The 15,105-nt window shown below is 38.6% G+C and overlaps 1 protein-coding gene across 6 annotated transcripts in view; it reads left to right on the forward strand.

Moving 5' to 3' along the window:
• Positions 1-15,105, forward strand: part of LAMA2 (laminin subunit alpha 2) — a 671,264-nt gene that overhangs the window by 542,582 nt on the left and 113,577 nt on the right. For all 6 annotated transcript variants that reach the window (XM_045294657.1, XM_045294659.1, XM_045294658.1 and 3 more), the window contains 3 exons: positions 99-215; positions 835-998; positions 3,233-3,371. In XM_045294657.1, coding sequence (XP_045150592.1) covers positions 99-215; positions 835-998; positions 3,233-3,371 — 420 coding nt within the window. The remainder of the gene's footprint in view (positions 1-98; positions 216-834; positions 999-3,232; positions 3,372-15,105) is intronic.

Raw genomic sequence — 15,105 nt, forward strand, 5'->3', positions numbered from 1 at the left:
GTCCTTTGGCCTGTTTATCTCAGGAAAGCCAGGAAGTTAGGGTTGGGTGAGATTTTACCCAAATGGCATTTTCATACTTTGTTCACACTGTGCTACAGAAAATGAAGGAGGCCCTTGAAAGTGACAAACAGCAAACTGAGAACACATTAAAAGCAAGTAACGACATACTTGATGAAGCCAATCGCCTTGCAGATGGCATCAGTTCGGTGATGGACGTAAGTATTTGAGAAGGTGCAATTAACAGATCCTTGACAATGTGATAAGTGCCCATCAATGGGAAACCATGATAAGCCTCTGAATTATGAGCAAATGCTAATTTATTATTTGTTCTTTCATCTCTACTTCATCTCCTATTAGTCATATATACACACAACCCTGCATTTTTACAATATCTTACTTTTCCTAGGGCAGCACTTAAAAATCTACTTCAATATTTATATAACATTCGTTAAAAGGGAAATGTAGCTTTACAAACAGACTTGCTAACACAGTGTCTCATGCATTACACATAGCTATTTTATATATAGTAATAGAAATGAAAATGGTCTAAAAGTTCCAAATGACTATTATTTATTCATTTATACCTAAGAAGTAAAAAGAAATAGTTTTAGAGAATTAAGTTCTTCTTGGTGTAAGTTGGCTTCATAAATTTCTTAATTGCTATCCTCATCAAATAGGTGTTTTTCTTCTACATTATCTTTTTTGCTATGCTAGTACGTTTGAATTCTCATTTAAAATAACAAGTGCGTAGAATCATGCTTTAGAGAACCTAGTGAAAAGCAGAGGTGACTCGGAGTCCCTTGCTGACAGTGTCCCCTCTTCTCTACGTATTAGTATGTTGAGGACATTCGAGCCAAGTTGCCACCCATGTCTGACGAGCTTAGCAATAAAACAGATGACCTCTCCCACGCCATCAAGGACAAGCAGCTTGCTGAGAAGGTGTCGCAGGCTGAGAGCCACGCCGCTCAGTTGCATGACTCCTCCGCCGTCCTCAATGGGTATGTCACTGGGTATCAGAAGAAATGTCTATGTGTGTTGTTACTTGCTCAAACGTTTTGAGGCTAAAGAAAGGTACAGAACTGCTTTCCAATCTTGATTCTGTGATTATCCACATGCGAGCTACAAGGCCTTTCTGTGGAAGAGCCTAATTAGGTGAATCAGGGCAAAGCGCTTCAGGAGCGGCATCAGAAGGCTGAGTTAAAAGCGGGTGCAAACCTGGCTGCCCAGGGAGTGAACATGGCCTGAGGCTTCACTTAGGGGAAACAAATCCTGTTCTTTATTAGAAAGCACAGTGGTTGTCCTATTAGCATTTTAAATAATGATATGTAAACACACATTTTGCCTCGAATTTCAGTTTCATATTTCTAATGGATTCAAAATTATTCCTTCTTTACAGGGTGGCTTTGGGAAAAATGTTCCCACATATACAGCCTTTCAGCTAGTGAGTTTTAATTTCGTTCTCTGTTCCAGACGTCAGGGAGACACTGCATACCCCTCATTGCCAAAGAGTTCACTCTCTCTGGGATCAAGCCCTGGTCACTTGGTGGGTTGGACTGCTAACCACTAGGTCAGCAGTTCGAACCCACCAATCACTCCATTGGGGGAGAGATGAAGCAATAAATATATTTGGATAAAAACGTACAGCCCTGGAAACTTTATGAAGCGGCCTATAGGCTCGCTATGTGTTTTCTAGTTTTATAGATGAGATTCTTAAATAGGACAATGGAGGGATGGGCAAATGGGAAGGGCATATAGGATTTGTAAGCAGCTCTTTAGGTAATTCCTATATGCTCCCTCTAGTATATAGAGGAATTTGGTGTTTGTCATGATAAATATAGGTGCTAGGTGTCCAAAGGATCATTTTCCAAAATGTATTTGTATTTAATACCCACCCTGTGCAAAGGTAGTATTTAGTATTTAGTTACCTAGTATGTCATAACAAACTATAGCACAGGCAGGTGTCTCTAAAGTACAGAAAAGTCTTCTCACATATCAGAAAGCTAAAACCCCAAATCTGAGTGTGTGGGCTTCTTGTCTCATTTGTGGTGTCTGGTGGCAGTCCTTACTGTCCCTGTGCCGTAGATGGGTCCTCATCAGGCATCTGTGTGCTCCTGCACATGTCTATGTTTATGTTGCTCTTTGCCTAAGATGCCACACAGAGGGATTAAGTTTAGGGCTCACTTTTCTCTGGTGTGAATGCATTCCAATAGCAAAGAGAACCAACCCTTATTTCCAAAGAGGGTCCTATTTCTCGGAATCCTACTCATAGCTGTACTAGAGGACAGTAGAGCTGTCCCATTGGATTTCCAAGGCTATCGTATTTATGGAAACAGAATTCCATATCTGCCTTGCCCAGAGTGACTGGTAGGTTTGAGCTATCAATTTTTCCATTAACAGCTGAGAGCTTAATCACTGAAACACTAGGGTTTCCACATTTCTTCTTGGGTGATGCTATTCAATACATAAAATATTCATGTAATACAAAGGTAAGTATTAATATTTCTAAATTCTGAGCATGGCATGCACAACATGGTTCATATTATGGGGTACTGTGATTGATGAAGCTGTGAGCCAGAAGTCAGAGATCCAAGCTCTCATCCTTAATTATTTACGGTTTTATTGGTCATGTGACCTGAAGTGAGCCATGTAGCCAACCTGAGATTAATTTTCCCTCTTCTGGAGAGTATGTCATTTGTATTATCTAGAGTTTGTGAAATTTATTCTGGCAACGAGGGCTCTAAATTCCATCTGGCTCTAAAACGTGTAGCATGGTTCACAAATAAACATAAAGGATTCTCTCACTCCACATGCCTGAATGGTTTTAGTCACTGAATCTTTGGGGAGATGTTCTAAGTATTTGCTAGACGTGTTGGTAGCAGTGGTCACACTGCATACATAATTAGTGTAATTGAGACCACTAAATTGAATACCCTAAAACATTGAATTGGCAGATGTTGTTAGATATATAGTTATGGATGTTATAGTTTTATAGTTCATTAAAATGGAAATACAAATGATCAGTTCCAATCACAGCTAGATTATTTAGGAATGAGTTTGAGTTGCGACCCACAACACAATATGATAAGTAAATACCTCTGCAGTGTGGTTTGGGATTCACCCAATTATATTGGCAGTGGTCACTTGGAAGCCATGTTTGTTATAAGTAGGATGTTCTTCGCATGAGGACTGAGTTGATGTCTTTGTTTTGTGTGTGTGTGGGATATCCCAACAGAATCCTTGATGAGGCTAAAAACATCTCCTTCAATGCCACTGTGGCCTTCAAAGCTTACAGCAACATTAAGGACAATATCGAAGAAGCGGAGAGAATTGCCAAAGAAGCCAAAGGTCTGGCCCATGAAGCTACAAAACTGGTGAGAAAAAAAAAATTATTTGCAAGGGATGGAAATGAACACATCTCAAAAAAGTACCTGAACTAAATTTCATTGGTGAGCTCTGTAAAATCCCAATGAGTTCGAATATTTGTTTCTAATTATTTGTAACGCCCTCTTGAAACTCTTTCCAAAATACACTCAGTGTGTTATGCCATAGGAGAATTATTTGCTTACTCAGCACATACCACAGTCAGAATCTTGAGATTAGCTTAGATGTCAAGCGGTTCTAACCAACTCGCAGAAGGAAAGGAGATAAATAGGAGACTCTAAACGGGGAAATGCATCACTATTAATACAAATGTCATCAGGAAGAAGGTTCCCTGAAAATTCAAGCCATTGCTTTTAGTTGCACACAATTTGGTTTCATGTGAAATCTCACTCTAAACGTGTACTTTTAATAAAATACATTGTCACATGCTTCTAATGTATTTATCCTGATGTTATCTATCAAAAAGCGCTTAACTTTTGGATACATTACCAAAAAGTATTGCTTAAAATACATTTAGATCTAATAATTAGAATTTGGGGGTTCTGAGCTTTGCCACCTTATTTTAATGTCTTCAATAGTGACAGATGTCCACCCTTTACATTTAGAGCAACATTTTATAAATAAGTCATATAATAAGCCTCTGCGATGCTATTTTAGGATTAAGAAAAAGCAGTTCATCAAACTCACACTATGATTTAAAATGTGCAGAAATCCTGCCTTGCTTCTCACAGAATCCCTTTCCTGCATCAGAATTTGTGGAAAACAAAATCAAAAGAAAACTAGAAAACCTGATCTTGCATTTTACCCTGTGGATGAGATCTGCACAAACAGTTGATGTTAAAGAAATAGACACATATGTTTTTACTTTAGTAGATGGCACAAAGGCTTTCTTATATCCCAAGGATGTTGGCGTCTTTTAAACACAATCACAGAGGTTTTGTTTATTGGTTATAATGAAAGCATTGTATTTCATCAGCAATTACAATAGTTTTCTTTAGAAAATACTTTACTAAGGGCATATATTATGCTTTCTTATTACTCAGACTGAAGATATAATCATTGCAGAAACTGTAAATGAACCAATTTTTCATATCCAAACTAGCTTATTTTCTATTGTAAGGACCTTCGTTTCCAATTGTAACACTTTCAGTGAATCTCTGTTTTATTGGATAAACTTTTTCGTCATCAAGTATAGTAGTCGGCAAATAAAAAGGCACGGATGAATGAGTGAATGAGTGAATGAATCTCATACATCATGATTGACATCTCTTGTGCCTACTTACAATTTTAGTACTAATAAAAATCTTGCTTTTGTCACTGTGGCAAGCTTAAAAACTCCTTTAAACTATGTAAGTTAAAGAGCAGTTTATTTCCAAATTCAAGACTGCAACTTGACACTTAGCTCACTAGTTTTTATGCCAACATCAAGTTTAACCACCTCACCACCCATGCTTCTGTTTGATAAACTGACCAACCTCAAACACTGTGCTCTGGCACACAGTGATCTATCACAGCATGTCCTACCGCTTGCCATCATTCCTTCTCGCTGTGTATACAAAATTCAATGTCTTAAAATTTGCAAGTCAAAGAACTAAAAAGAATCACTGATTTAGTAAATAATTACCATCAAACATATAGAGGACCGATTTATTTCAAGAAGTTTGTTGGACAGTGTTTAATGAATATAACCAAAAAAGCATTAGGTTTAAGAAGTCCCTATTTTATAGTTCTGTTTCTTGGAAATATGCATTTCCATATTTTTATGGGAAAAATGTGTGTTACCACTATGTTGAGCTTAGAGAGGACTAGAACTCCATAATTATGAGATCTGACAACACTGCTCCACCTGTAGGTCAGCAGAGCAGAATGAGCATGTATTCATCACTCTCTGAGAAAGAGCTCAAAAGATGGCGAGAGGGGAGCGTGCTCCAGTCACTGACTGTAGTACTGCAGAGCAGGAGTGATGTTTTCAGTGGATCATAAGATTTTTAAAAAGGCGCTGAAACCAAGTAGCAGTTGCTGGAGGAGAAACATGCACTATATTAACCGAGCCACAAAATAGCCACAGACCATCAGTGGGAAAGTGGAGGTGATGGAATTGAAGGAGAAGAAAGAATGGAAACTACTTTAGGAAGATGGACACAGAATGGTTATATCTAACCTCTAAGAGCAATGCAACTTCTAAAATAAAGCAGTTTCATTATAGTAACTCACATACTTCTATTTATAAATGCATACACTAAATCAAGGACTGGACCGAAAGGATAATACAAGTGATGAAAACATCAATCCTTGGGACAAGAGGAAGGTGAAAGGAAATAGAGGGAAGAACTAGGAGGCAAAAGCTACTTATAGAGGTACAGGTATAGGTGTGTGTATATGTAAATATATTAATTTATAATGATAGGGATATAGGTCAAAGTACATCTATTTATATGTTATGTATTAAGATAGCAGACAGACTTTGGACCTCTACCCAGGGCCTCTCTAAACACAGACTACTTTGTTCTAATAACCTGGCATTTGGTGACACTCACCTTCCAGACCTGATCACTGAAGACAAATGTGTGCATGAGCAAATGTGGTGAAGAAAGCTGATGGTGCCCGGCTATCAAAAGATACAGCATCTGGGGTCTTAAAGGCTTAAACAAGAAGCCATCTAGCCGGGAAGCAACAAAGCCTACATAGAAGAAGCCTGTGTGATAATGAGATGTCAACGACATCAAGTATCAGATATCAAACAATCCAAAACAAACAATTATATTGATGTGAATGAGGGAGGTTAGAGTGGAGACCCAAAGACCATCTGTAGACAATTGGACATTCCCTCACAGGAAGGTCACAAGGAAAAGATTATTCAACCAGGATACAGTATAGCATCAGTGAAGCACACAACATTCCTCTAGTTCCTGAATGCTTCTTCCCCACCACGATCATGACCCAGTTCTACCTTACAAATCTGACTAGACCGGACTTTACAAATTGAGGCAGATAAGAGCTCTGGACACATGGAATCCAGGACAGATAAATGCCTCAAGGAACCGTAATGTGAGTGCTGATACCATGAGGGAGGGGGTGGGGAAACCGATCACAAGGTTGGATATATAATCACCACCACTCCCAAGGGGCACAAAGAACAGAAATGTGGGTGAAGGTAACAATAAAAATAAACAATCATATTAAATAATAATAATGTATAATCGATCAAGGATTCATGAGGGTTGGAGAGTGGGTGGGGGAGGGGAAAAAAGAGGAGCTGATACCAAGGACTCAAGTATAAAGAAAATGTTTTGGAAATGTTGATGGCAACATATGTACAAGTGTGCTTAATACAATTGAATGATGGATTGTTATAAAATTTTTAAGAGCCCCCCCCACACACAATAAAATGATTAATAATTTTAAAAAACACAGCATCCTTATAAGGAGATCTACACAACTTTGAAATATTCCTATATAAATTTTGTGCACAGATATTTTCTTGGATTTCAATTTTTTTAATGTATTATTAATTGGGAGTTAATACATATCCGTCATTCCATAGCTCAATCACGTCAAGCAGATTTATACAATTGCTCCCACAATCAGCCTCCAAGCATTCTTTTCCTTCCTGTCTTCCTGGACTCCTTGATGTCGTCTCTCTTTTACCCTTCCCTCTCCACCCCTGTACCCTCCCCTTATTCTACATGTTGTCCCTATAGGGTCATCAATCCCGGGTGTCATATACTGAAACACAGAAAAACATATAGCACAACAGCAAGAGGGTGACCCCCAATGACATATCACCACTGAGATACACCCCAATATGAACAACAACAAAAATACAAAATGTTGAAGACCAGATCAGGTCTGGCATGCATCAGAGTGGGGATCAACTGACTGTTTTAACTGCTTCAGTCAGATTTTTCTTTTGATCTTCAATCCTCATCACTCCAATACACTCAGTTTAGTAACCACTTTCCTCCCATCTCTCAATTGTGGATGGAGGGAGGTCACCAAAGGCTTATTTCCTATGTGGTTCCACAAATGCATCTTGGGCTCCCACTGTCGTCTGTAGCCTTCTGAAAACTGTATTCTCACGATTTAGACTCTGATACTAATCCCGCTTTCGATTTTGGATTATATGATTTACTATCCTTTGGTGACTGATGATGGTGTGATTCTTCCATGTGGACTTAACATATCACTGAGATGGTTGCTTGTTCAAGAAAAGACTTTAAGACCCCAGACACTATTGGAAATAGTGCAATGACATAAGTAAATTGTGCAATGAGATAAGGCAAATAAAGAGAAGAATTTGGGGTTGGATTCACATTTTAAACATTGAGTCAACTCCTTAAAATATCTGGATGCTTTGTCTGAGAGACAGACATATTATCAGGTGCGCTTGCATTACTATTTCCATGAAATAAACCTTATTTTAAGAATAATTGTCAAGATCGCACATATCCAAGACAGATAAATCAGGTCCTAATGTTATGAATCATGCGTAACTGTGGGTTTCGCATATGACAGAGCAGGCTGTAGCATGTGCTGTCAAATTAGCTCTGACTTATGACAAGCCAGTATGTAATGAACAGAATGTTACACAGCCCTACTCCACTTAGATAATCATTGGTGTCCTTGAATCTATTATTATGATTTACTGTGGATTTTGAATAACTTCAAACTTAATGGGATCGTCTTCCAGGACTGTATTGGATACTATTCCTTTGTGGTCCATAAGGCTTGCACTGACTAATTTTCAGAATGAGGTTTACAAATCTTCCTTCCTAGTTTGTCTTAGTCTGGAAGTGCCATTATAATCTGCCAACTGAAAAATTTTACTTGCATGGAATATCAATGATTGCTTTATATTTTTTACATTCTGTAGGAACAAATATTAATCTCTTCCAGTAAGTGGGTCAAGGGCTGTCTCCAAAATATCCTGAGTGGAATGCTTCTAACGCTTCCTTGTTGTTGTTTTTTTAGTTTGTTTTTTTTTTCCAATTCCTTTAGTGTAGCTTGGACTTTTTCCTTCAGTACAATTTATTCTTGACCACTCTACCTCTTGACATGATTGGATGTCAAGCAGTTCTTTTTGGTAGAGTTTCTCTGTGCACAGATATTTTCCTAAAACATCCAGATCAAACATACCAAGAACTTTGGAATTATCAAAAAATAAACACTATTCCACCACTACTATTGGATGGGAGTAGACACAATATGAAGCACTTTGTTTATAGACAGTATCCAAAACAATATCTCATGTAAGAAAAAGAACACTGAAAATTTTATATAGGGATCTAGGAGTTTTTATCTAAGTTTAACTGTCTTGATCCTATAATGATAGAACAAGCCTACAGAACCTTAAGACAGAACCAAAAATGACAGAGTTAATTTTTTTTTTAATTTCAGGTTATACACTCACTTGACACTTGCATGATCAATCAGATACAAGATTAGAAGTAGGTGAGCAAATAGATTTGATTTATTTATATGTTCCTGGTATACTTAGTATGACCATCAGAGACAAGTCAGCTTTGGTAATGTTGGGATATAAAGCCTTCCTCCATCCTTATTTATTGGAAGGGCCTTAGATATTATATACTTGAAACTGATATAACCAAACACCAAATATCAGAATGAGAAGAATAACATGTAATATTTCCTAAGCTATTAATGTATATATAATAACTACAAATCCTAAAATATTCTTGTCTTTTTTGCATTATTTTAAAAACAGTTTTATTGACATATAAACCAATTATCATACAATTCCGTAGGTCCACTTCCATGATTTCTTCCTTGTTCCTCCATCTTCGTCTATTCCTCCCTCTCCTTTCTTTCCTCTTGTTCTCCAAGTGAATGAAATAGGATACTGTGGGTTATAGCATTTGTAGTGGAAAAACTGAGGCAGCCTCCACCTCATTAGGTATCCTTTGTTCAAAAACACTAATAAAAGGATCACTCTGTCTTGTCCCATGGTAGTGGGATTTCCTCTCTTTTCTTCTGCCCTCTGTTCTTTGCCCATAAAGTCACTTCCATGGTGTCAGCCAGTCTCCGTGACTGCCTAGCCCCCTGTCCCCGGCTCCGTCTCTCTCTCACAGACTCGAGCACACACAGAGACACACTCTGACAATGTTTCTGGATATTGCTCAGTACTAAGCCCTAGTTCCCATTGGTTCCGGTGTGTAGTTATCAGAACAGGGTCTGTCAGTAGAAGCATGTGACAGTGAGAGACCCCCACAATCACTGTGATCTTCCTCATTTTCCAAACTCAGTTTCTCCCACTTTGTATAATTTCCCATCTTTCCTGGGAGTTCTCATTCCCAAAATCTGGACGTGGTTTTCTTAGTATTTCTAGGAAAAACAATACAAGATATAAAAAAGGTAGGGCAGTGTTAAATAATGCATTGTTTCTCAGAGATAATGATGATAAGACAGTAAAGAGTAGTGCTGTGTAGGCATGTATGAGAGAAACTGAAATAAAGGGAAAATTAAACTCTTGAGAAAATGAACTTATATAAAAGAGTATATCTAAAGTAAATAAATTTAAAGTCTTAGGCATGTATATCCTAATAAATACACAGACTGCTCTTGTGAATAACTTCCCAGTGTTTATTTCCTAATATGAAAGGAATAAAAATCTATATAAGACCTTAAAAGGTACTTTTTAATTGATTCAGGGTCAATAGTATGAGGAAGAAACTGGGTTTTTAAAATTTACTCTTCTCTGGAAGATCAGTGAGATGAAATACCCTGATAGGAAGCAAAAGTAACATAAATATGCAAAAATTGAGACCCAGGGGAGTTTCACCCTCATTGAACACGTCTATACCAGCCCAGAAGCACTGGGCAGACTCTCATTTATTTGCAGAACTCTAGTTATGACCTCTGTTTCTCATAAGAAAATGAAATCAGAAGCCTATGCGTGGAGCTTCGCGTTGATATGAGTCCGAATCAGCTCCACGGCAGTGAGTTTGGGTTTATATTTCTATGTGCTGCAAGACTCTTCGAACAGAGAGACTAAAAGAAAGTGGCCGTGGTGGTGGTGGGTGGGGGTGGGGTGGGGTGGGGTGGGGACTGTTCTTAGCTATTGAAACCCTTAGGACATGGAGAAGATGAATACACCGAGTAAGTCTGTTGACATTGTCTCGCAACCTAAGGAGCAGGCTATTTGGAAGCACACTGTGGATAAAGATTAGCTCGCTTCTATTCATAAGCCACTTGAAGAAATAATCAACTAGGAGAGTGGGTGAGCAGGTAGGATTATCTTGAGATGGTAATAAGATTATTAAAGAATACGACAGAGGATTTAAAATAAATGAATTTCAAAGTATTAAAGTATTAAAAGAATGAATGGGAAAGCTGATGAAATGAGCATTCCCTTAGAACTAAAGACATTCTGAAATATCTGTAAAGCATCAAATAGAATTGTTAAAAGTGAAAAATATATAGCAATTTAAATAAAAATATTCTAATTAAAATCAAAAACCTCGACAAAACAGATTATAAACAGCAGAAAAGGAAATTGTTTCATTGAAATAGCCGAACGTGTTATGCAGAATTCAGGAAAGATGATAAAACACAAGAAGAGTTGAAAGTACGAGAATGAAAGCCTAAGTCTATCAGGAGTTAGCAAAATTGAGAATTAGAAAAGCAAATAGTAAGGGACAGTGTTGAAAATTTTTAAAAAATAATAAATATATTTGTAGTTATCCTCTGCCAAACCTGCCAGTATATGCTGATGAGTCTAGGTCCAGATGCCGTCCCATACCTGCTCAACTGACATGTATACCTAGGTAGGTATCATAAATTAGTGGTTGCTCTTTACTATTACTACAGAATTGTGTTTGTAATAGTGCTTACCATCTTTTCTGCCTTAGACATGTACTGACCTCCTCCTTATTGTGTATTGTCTCTCCCTCCACCCAACTTCATACCTGTTGACTGTCTAGTTAGGGAATTTTCCCCCAGTAACCTATGAATAAACCTTTTCTTGACATTTTAGAATTGTGATTCTGTATGATAGTTTTCCTTCAGTAATTAAGTTATGTCTTCCAGCCTAGTATCTTTCAGGTTTATCCATGTCGTAATGTGTTTTGTGGATTCATATTCTTTAATGTTGTATTCCATTGTGTACATCATCATGATGTCTTTTTCCATTCATCTGTTGATGAACAATAAGGTTGCTTCCACAGTTTTGCTATTGTGAACGTGTTCCTGAATTATTCTAGAGTTTTCTCTGTGTTTCCCTTATCTCCTTATTGGTTTCTTGGAAGCCTGTAGAGTTTGCATTCTTTATCAAGCCTGTCCCTCTCTTTCTCGGTGAGGTTTCCCAGTCTTGATTTTGGTCCCTTGCTGGAGCTGTCTCACCTGCGTCTTTCTCAGTCTCTTTGCCATGGAATCAAGTCTGATGCTTAGCATCCCCCAGTGGGATTCCAAGACTGTAACTATTTACTGGAGTAGAAAGCCCAGCTCTTCTTCCGAAGCACTATGAGTGGTTTTGGACTGCTGACCATGCAGATGGCAGACCAATGCATAGCCACTCCCCCTCCAGCCCTGATTCCTTAGGGGATTAGATACTGCCTGTTGTTCCCAGCCATGGTTATTGCTGTTAGGTGTCATACGGTTCCTTCTGACCTATTATGACCCTAACCACAATGGAACCAAACACTGCCCAGTCCTGTGCCACCCTCACAAAGGTTCTTATGACTAAGGCCACTGTGGTAGCTACTATGACAATACAGCTCATTGATATACCTTCCTCTCTTTTGCTGCCCCTCCACTTTGCCAAGCATGATGTCCTTCTCCAGGGACTGGTTTCTCCAGACAATATGTCCAAAGTATGTAGGGCAAAGTCTTGTCATCTTTGTCTCTAAGGAACATTCTGGATATTCTTCTTCCAAGAAAGATTGGTAATGCCCCAAGGAATTAAACTGTTACAATATTTATGTATTAAGTGTATGTTTGGAGCTGCATCTCGCTTTTGAATTATGTTCCGTGTCTATGTGTCCCAGCAAGAGGGATGGAGGTGCTAGACTGGTGGTCAGTCTGGCTGCAGTGCTTCCCTGGCCACTTGTCTTTGGGTAGGGGTGGTGGTGGCTGGCTATGAGAGCCCAGGTTTCTGTCTACTGGTCTCTGTGGGAGCTGAGGGAAAATTGACTGCTTATTTTCTGTTGTCCACCCTTGATCCGGAGGCACAGGAGCAGACAGCAGTGGTTCTCAACCTTCCTCATGCCGCGACCCTTTCATACAGTTCCTCATGTTGTGGTGACACCCCCAACCATAAAATGATTGTCATTGCTACTTCATAACTGTCATTTTGCTACTGTTATGAATCAGGTGACCTTGGTGAAAGGGTCATTCAAGCCCCAACGGGGTCACGACCCACAGGTTGAGAACCGCTGCAGTAGATAGATGTGGCAGTTAGCGGGTGGGGTGGCAGCTGTAGGTGATTCATAGAGGCATACACTTCAAGTCTCATCATGGAGGAACACGGTATGGGGGGCAGGACAGATGTGTTCATAATCACACTGCAGCCCCCTCTTGCCAGGCAGCGGGAAGGGGGAGGAGCTCAGCTAGGTTAGCAGATGGAAGAAGCTGGGCAATAGGACAGTGCCACTGAAGGGTTTGTGACCAATTAGCATGGTCGTTGATTGTTAAGAGGGTTTGAGAATGGGGTGGGGCAGAAAGAAGGTGATATTGGTTGGGATGGGGGTCAAATGAAGGATGCTCCTACCTTGGTCCCTGGAGACTGTCAACTGGGGCTGCAGGAATGGAACCTTTGTACAGTTGACCACCAGCAGAATGGGCGAATGAGGAATATGCTCTTTCAGTTACTGGGCAAGGGTGCCCAGTCTCTTCCCGTTGGCTGCAGCTAGCAATTGGCACCCTAATCCACCCCGGGAGGGTCTACATAGTTATTCTATATCTTTGTGGAAGTGCCATGAGGTTGCCTTCTGTGCCCCTCACCCAAGATGACTACTGCTTGGTCTCCAGATGGACATGCTACGCTGAGTTGGCTGGCTTCAATAGTGTCCCTTCTCACTCCCTATTTTCAGTCTGCTTCTTCTAATCAGTGTCTGAGCTAGGTCATCATCCTTTCATGCCCTGCTCAAGTCCCCACGTTGTCGTCTGTATCTCTTTCATTTGCAGTAGAGCAAGGGTGGGGAACAGTTTTTTATCTCAAAGGCCATTTGGATATTTATAACATTCTTGCACCATTGAAAATTGTCAACTTAAAAATTTGCCTGCTATATTTGGTCAAACATTTAATTACTTTACCCCTGTGGGGCTAGCTGGGTGAGGTATGTGATGCTAGCTGGTGTCAGTTGATGTGTCTAATGAAGCTGCCATTTTGTCTGTAAGTCCAAAAAGTATTTTAAAATAAGAGAAACACGTTGAAAAGAATGCATTTATTGAAGGAGAAAGTCTAACTAAGAGTTACAAAATATCCAATGAATGAATGAAATTAATACTTCTATACTTTTAAATTTGAAAAATACAAATAAAATAGTATGGGGAAAATATATAGGTTTAAATGAAAATACTAGAAAAGAAAGAACTCAATTTCCTGAGGTATCTGATCAAAAGATTAGTTAAAAAACAACTAGAAAAGCATAAGGGAAAAAAATTGAAAGCAAATATTAATGGCCTAGAAAAAGCATTAGACAGGGTTGACAAAATAGCTAAATCTGAGAATAAACATAGAAGATAAGAGCAATTAAACAAAGAGAAATGATGTGTATAAGCAGTAGTAGGAATGAAAAGAGAGGCATAATTATAAAGTACAGATTTAAAATAAATGCAGATATAGCAGAAAAGATGAGGGATTCTATATCAATATATTTAATAATAAAGTGGACAATAAACCAAGAGCAAAATTTACTCAAAAGTAAATGTAAAATCTGATGACTGTTAAATAAACCGAATCAATATAATTTATCTATAGAACATATCAATGTCTATTAAAATATCCAGTACCTATTTCCAAAATACCCCAAAGTAAACCGAAGAGAAGCTCCAACCCCCACCTCTTTGAATACTTAAGGAGAAAAACAAAACAAAACAAAGCATCTAGTATAGAACAATATAAAAGAAATATTTTGTCAAGCATAAAAATAGTACCAATTATAAATAAAATAGCACCATACCAAATCTAAATGTATAATTTAGACATCCGGGAAAGTGTGATACAAAATGCTATTATTCATCAAATATAGTGATGGGAACGCAGGTGTCGATCATTACTTTAGGAGCTCTGGTGATGCAATGGTTAAGAGCTCAACTGCTAACCAAAGGTCAATGGTTCAAACCCTCCAATGGTTCCAAGGGAAGATAGACCTGACAATCTACTCCCACAAGTATTTTAGCCTCGGACACCCTGCGGACAGTTCTAGCTCTGTCCTAGAGTCAGTGTGAGTTGAAATCAACTGGTTGGCCAACAACAGCATCATTAATTTCTGTTCTCCTCTGTATGCTGAAAGTGTTTTCTAGGTACATGCTTTCATTAAAATTAATGAGAGAAGAGTTTTCAAAACAAAACAGTTCTCTAGGAAGATCTGGCCTGAGAAATAAAGAAAAGTACCCATAAAAGGGACCTAGAAAATAACTAACAATTCTTGATTTTATACAAAGAGACCCTAGATGCCTTTCTTTTAAAAGTCATGGTGTGTAAGCTTTTATTTGTTTTTAAACTAAGAAGAAAAGCTAATAATGTTAAGCAACCATTCCTTTGCC

Source organism: Echinops telfairi, unplaced genomic scaffold, assembly GCF_000313985.2.
Source record: "Echinops telfairi isolate 266 unplaced genomic scaffold, ASM31398v2 ScPeMD7_3533;HRSCAF=4204_0, whole genome shotgun sequence".
Lineage (NCBI taxonomy): Eukaryota > Metazoa > Chordata > Mammalia > Afrosoricida > Tenrecidae > Echinops > Echinops telfairi.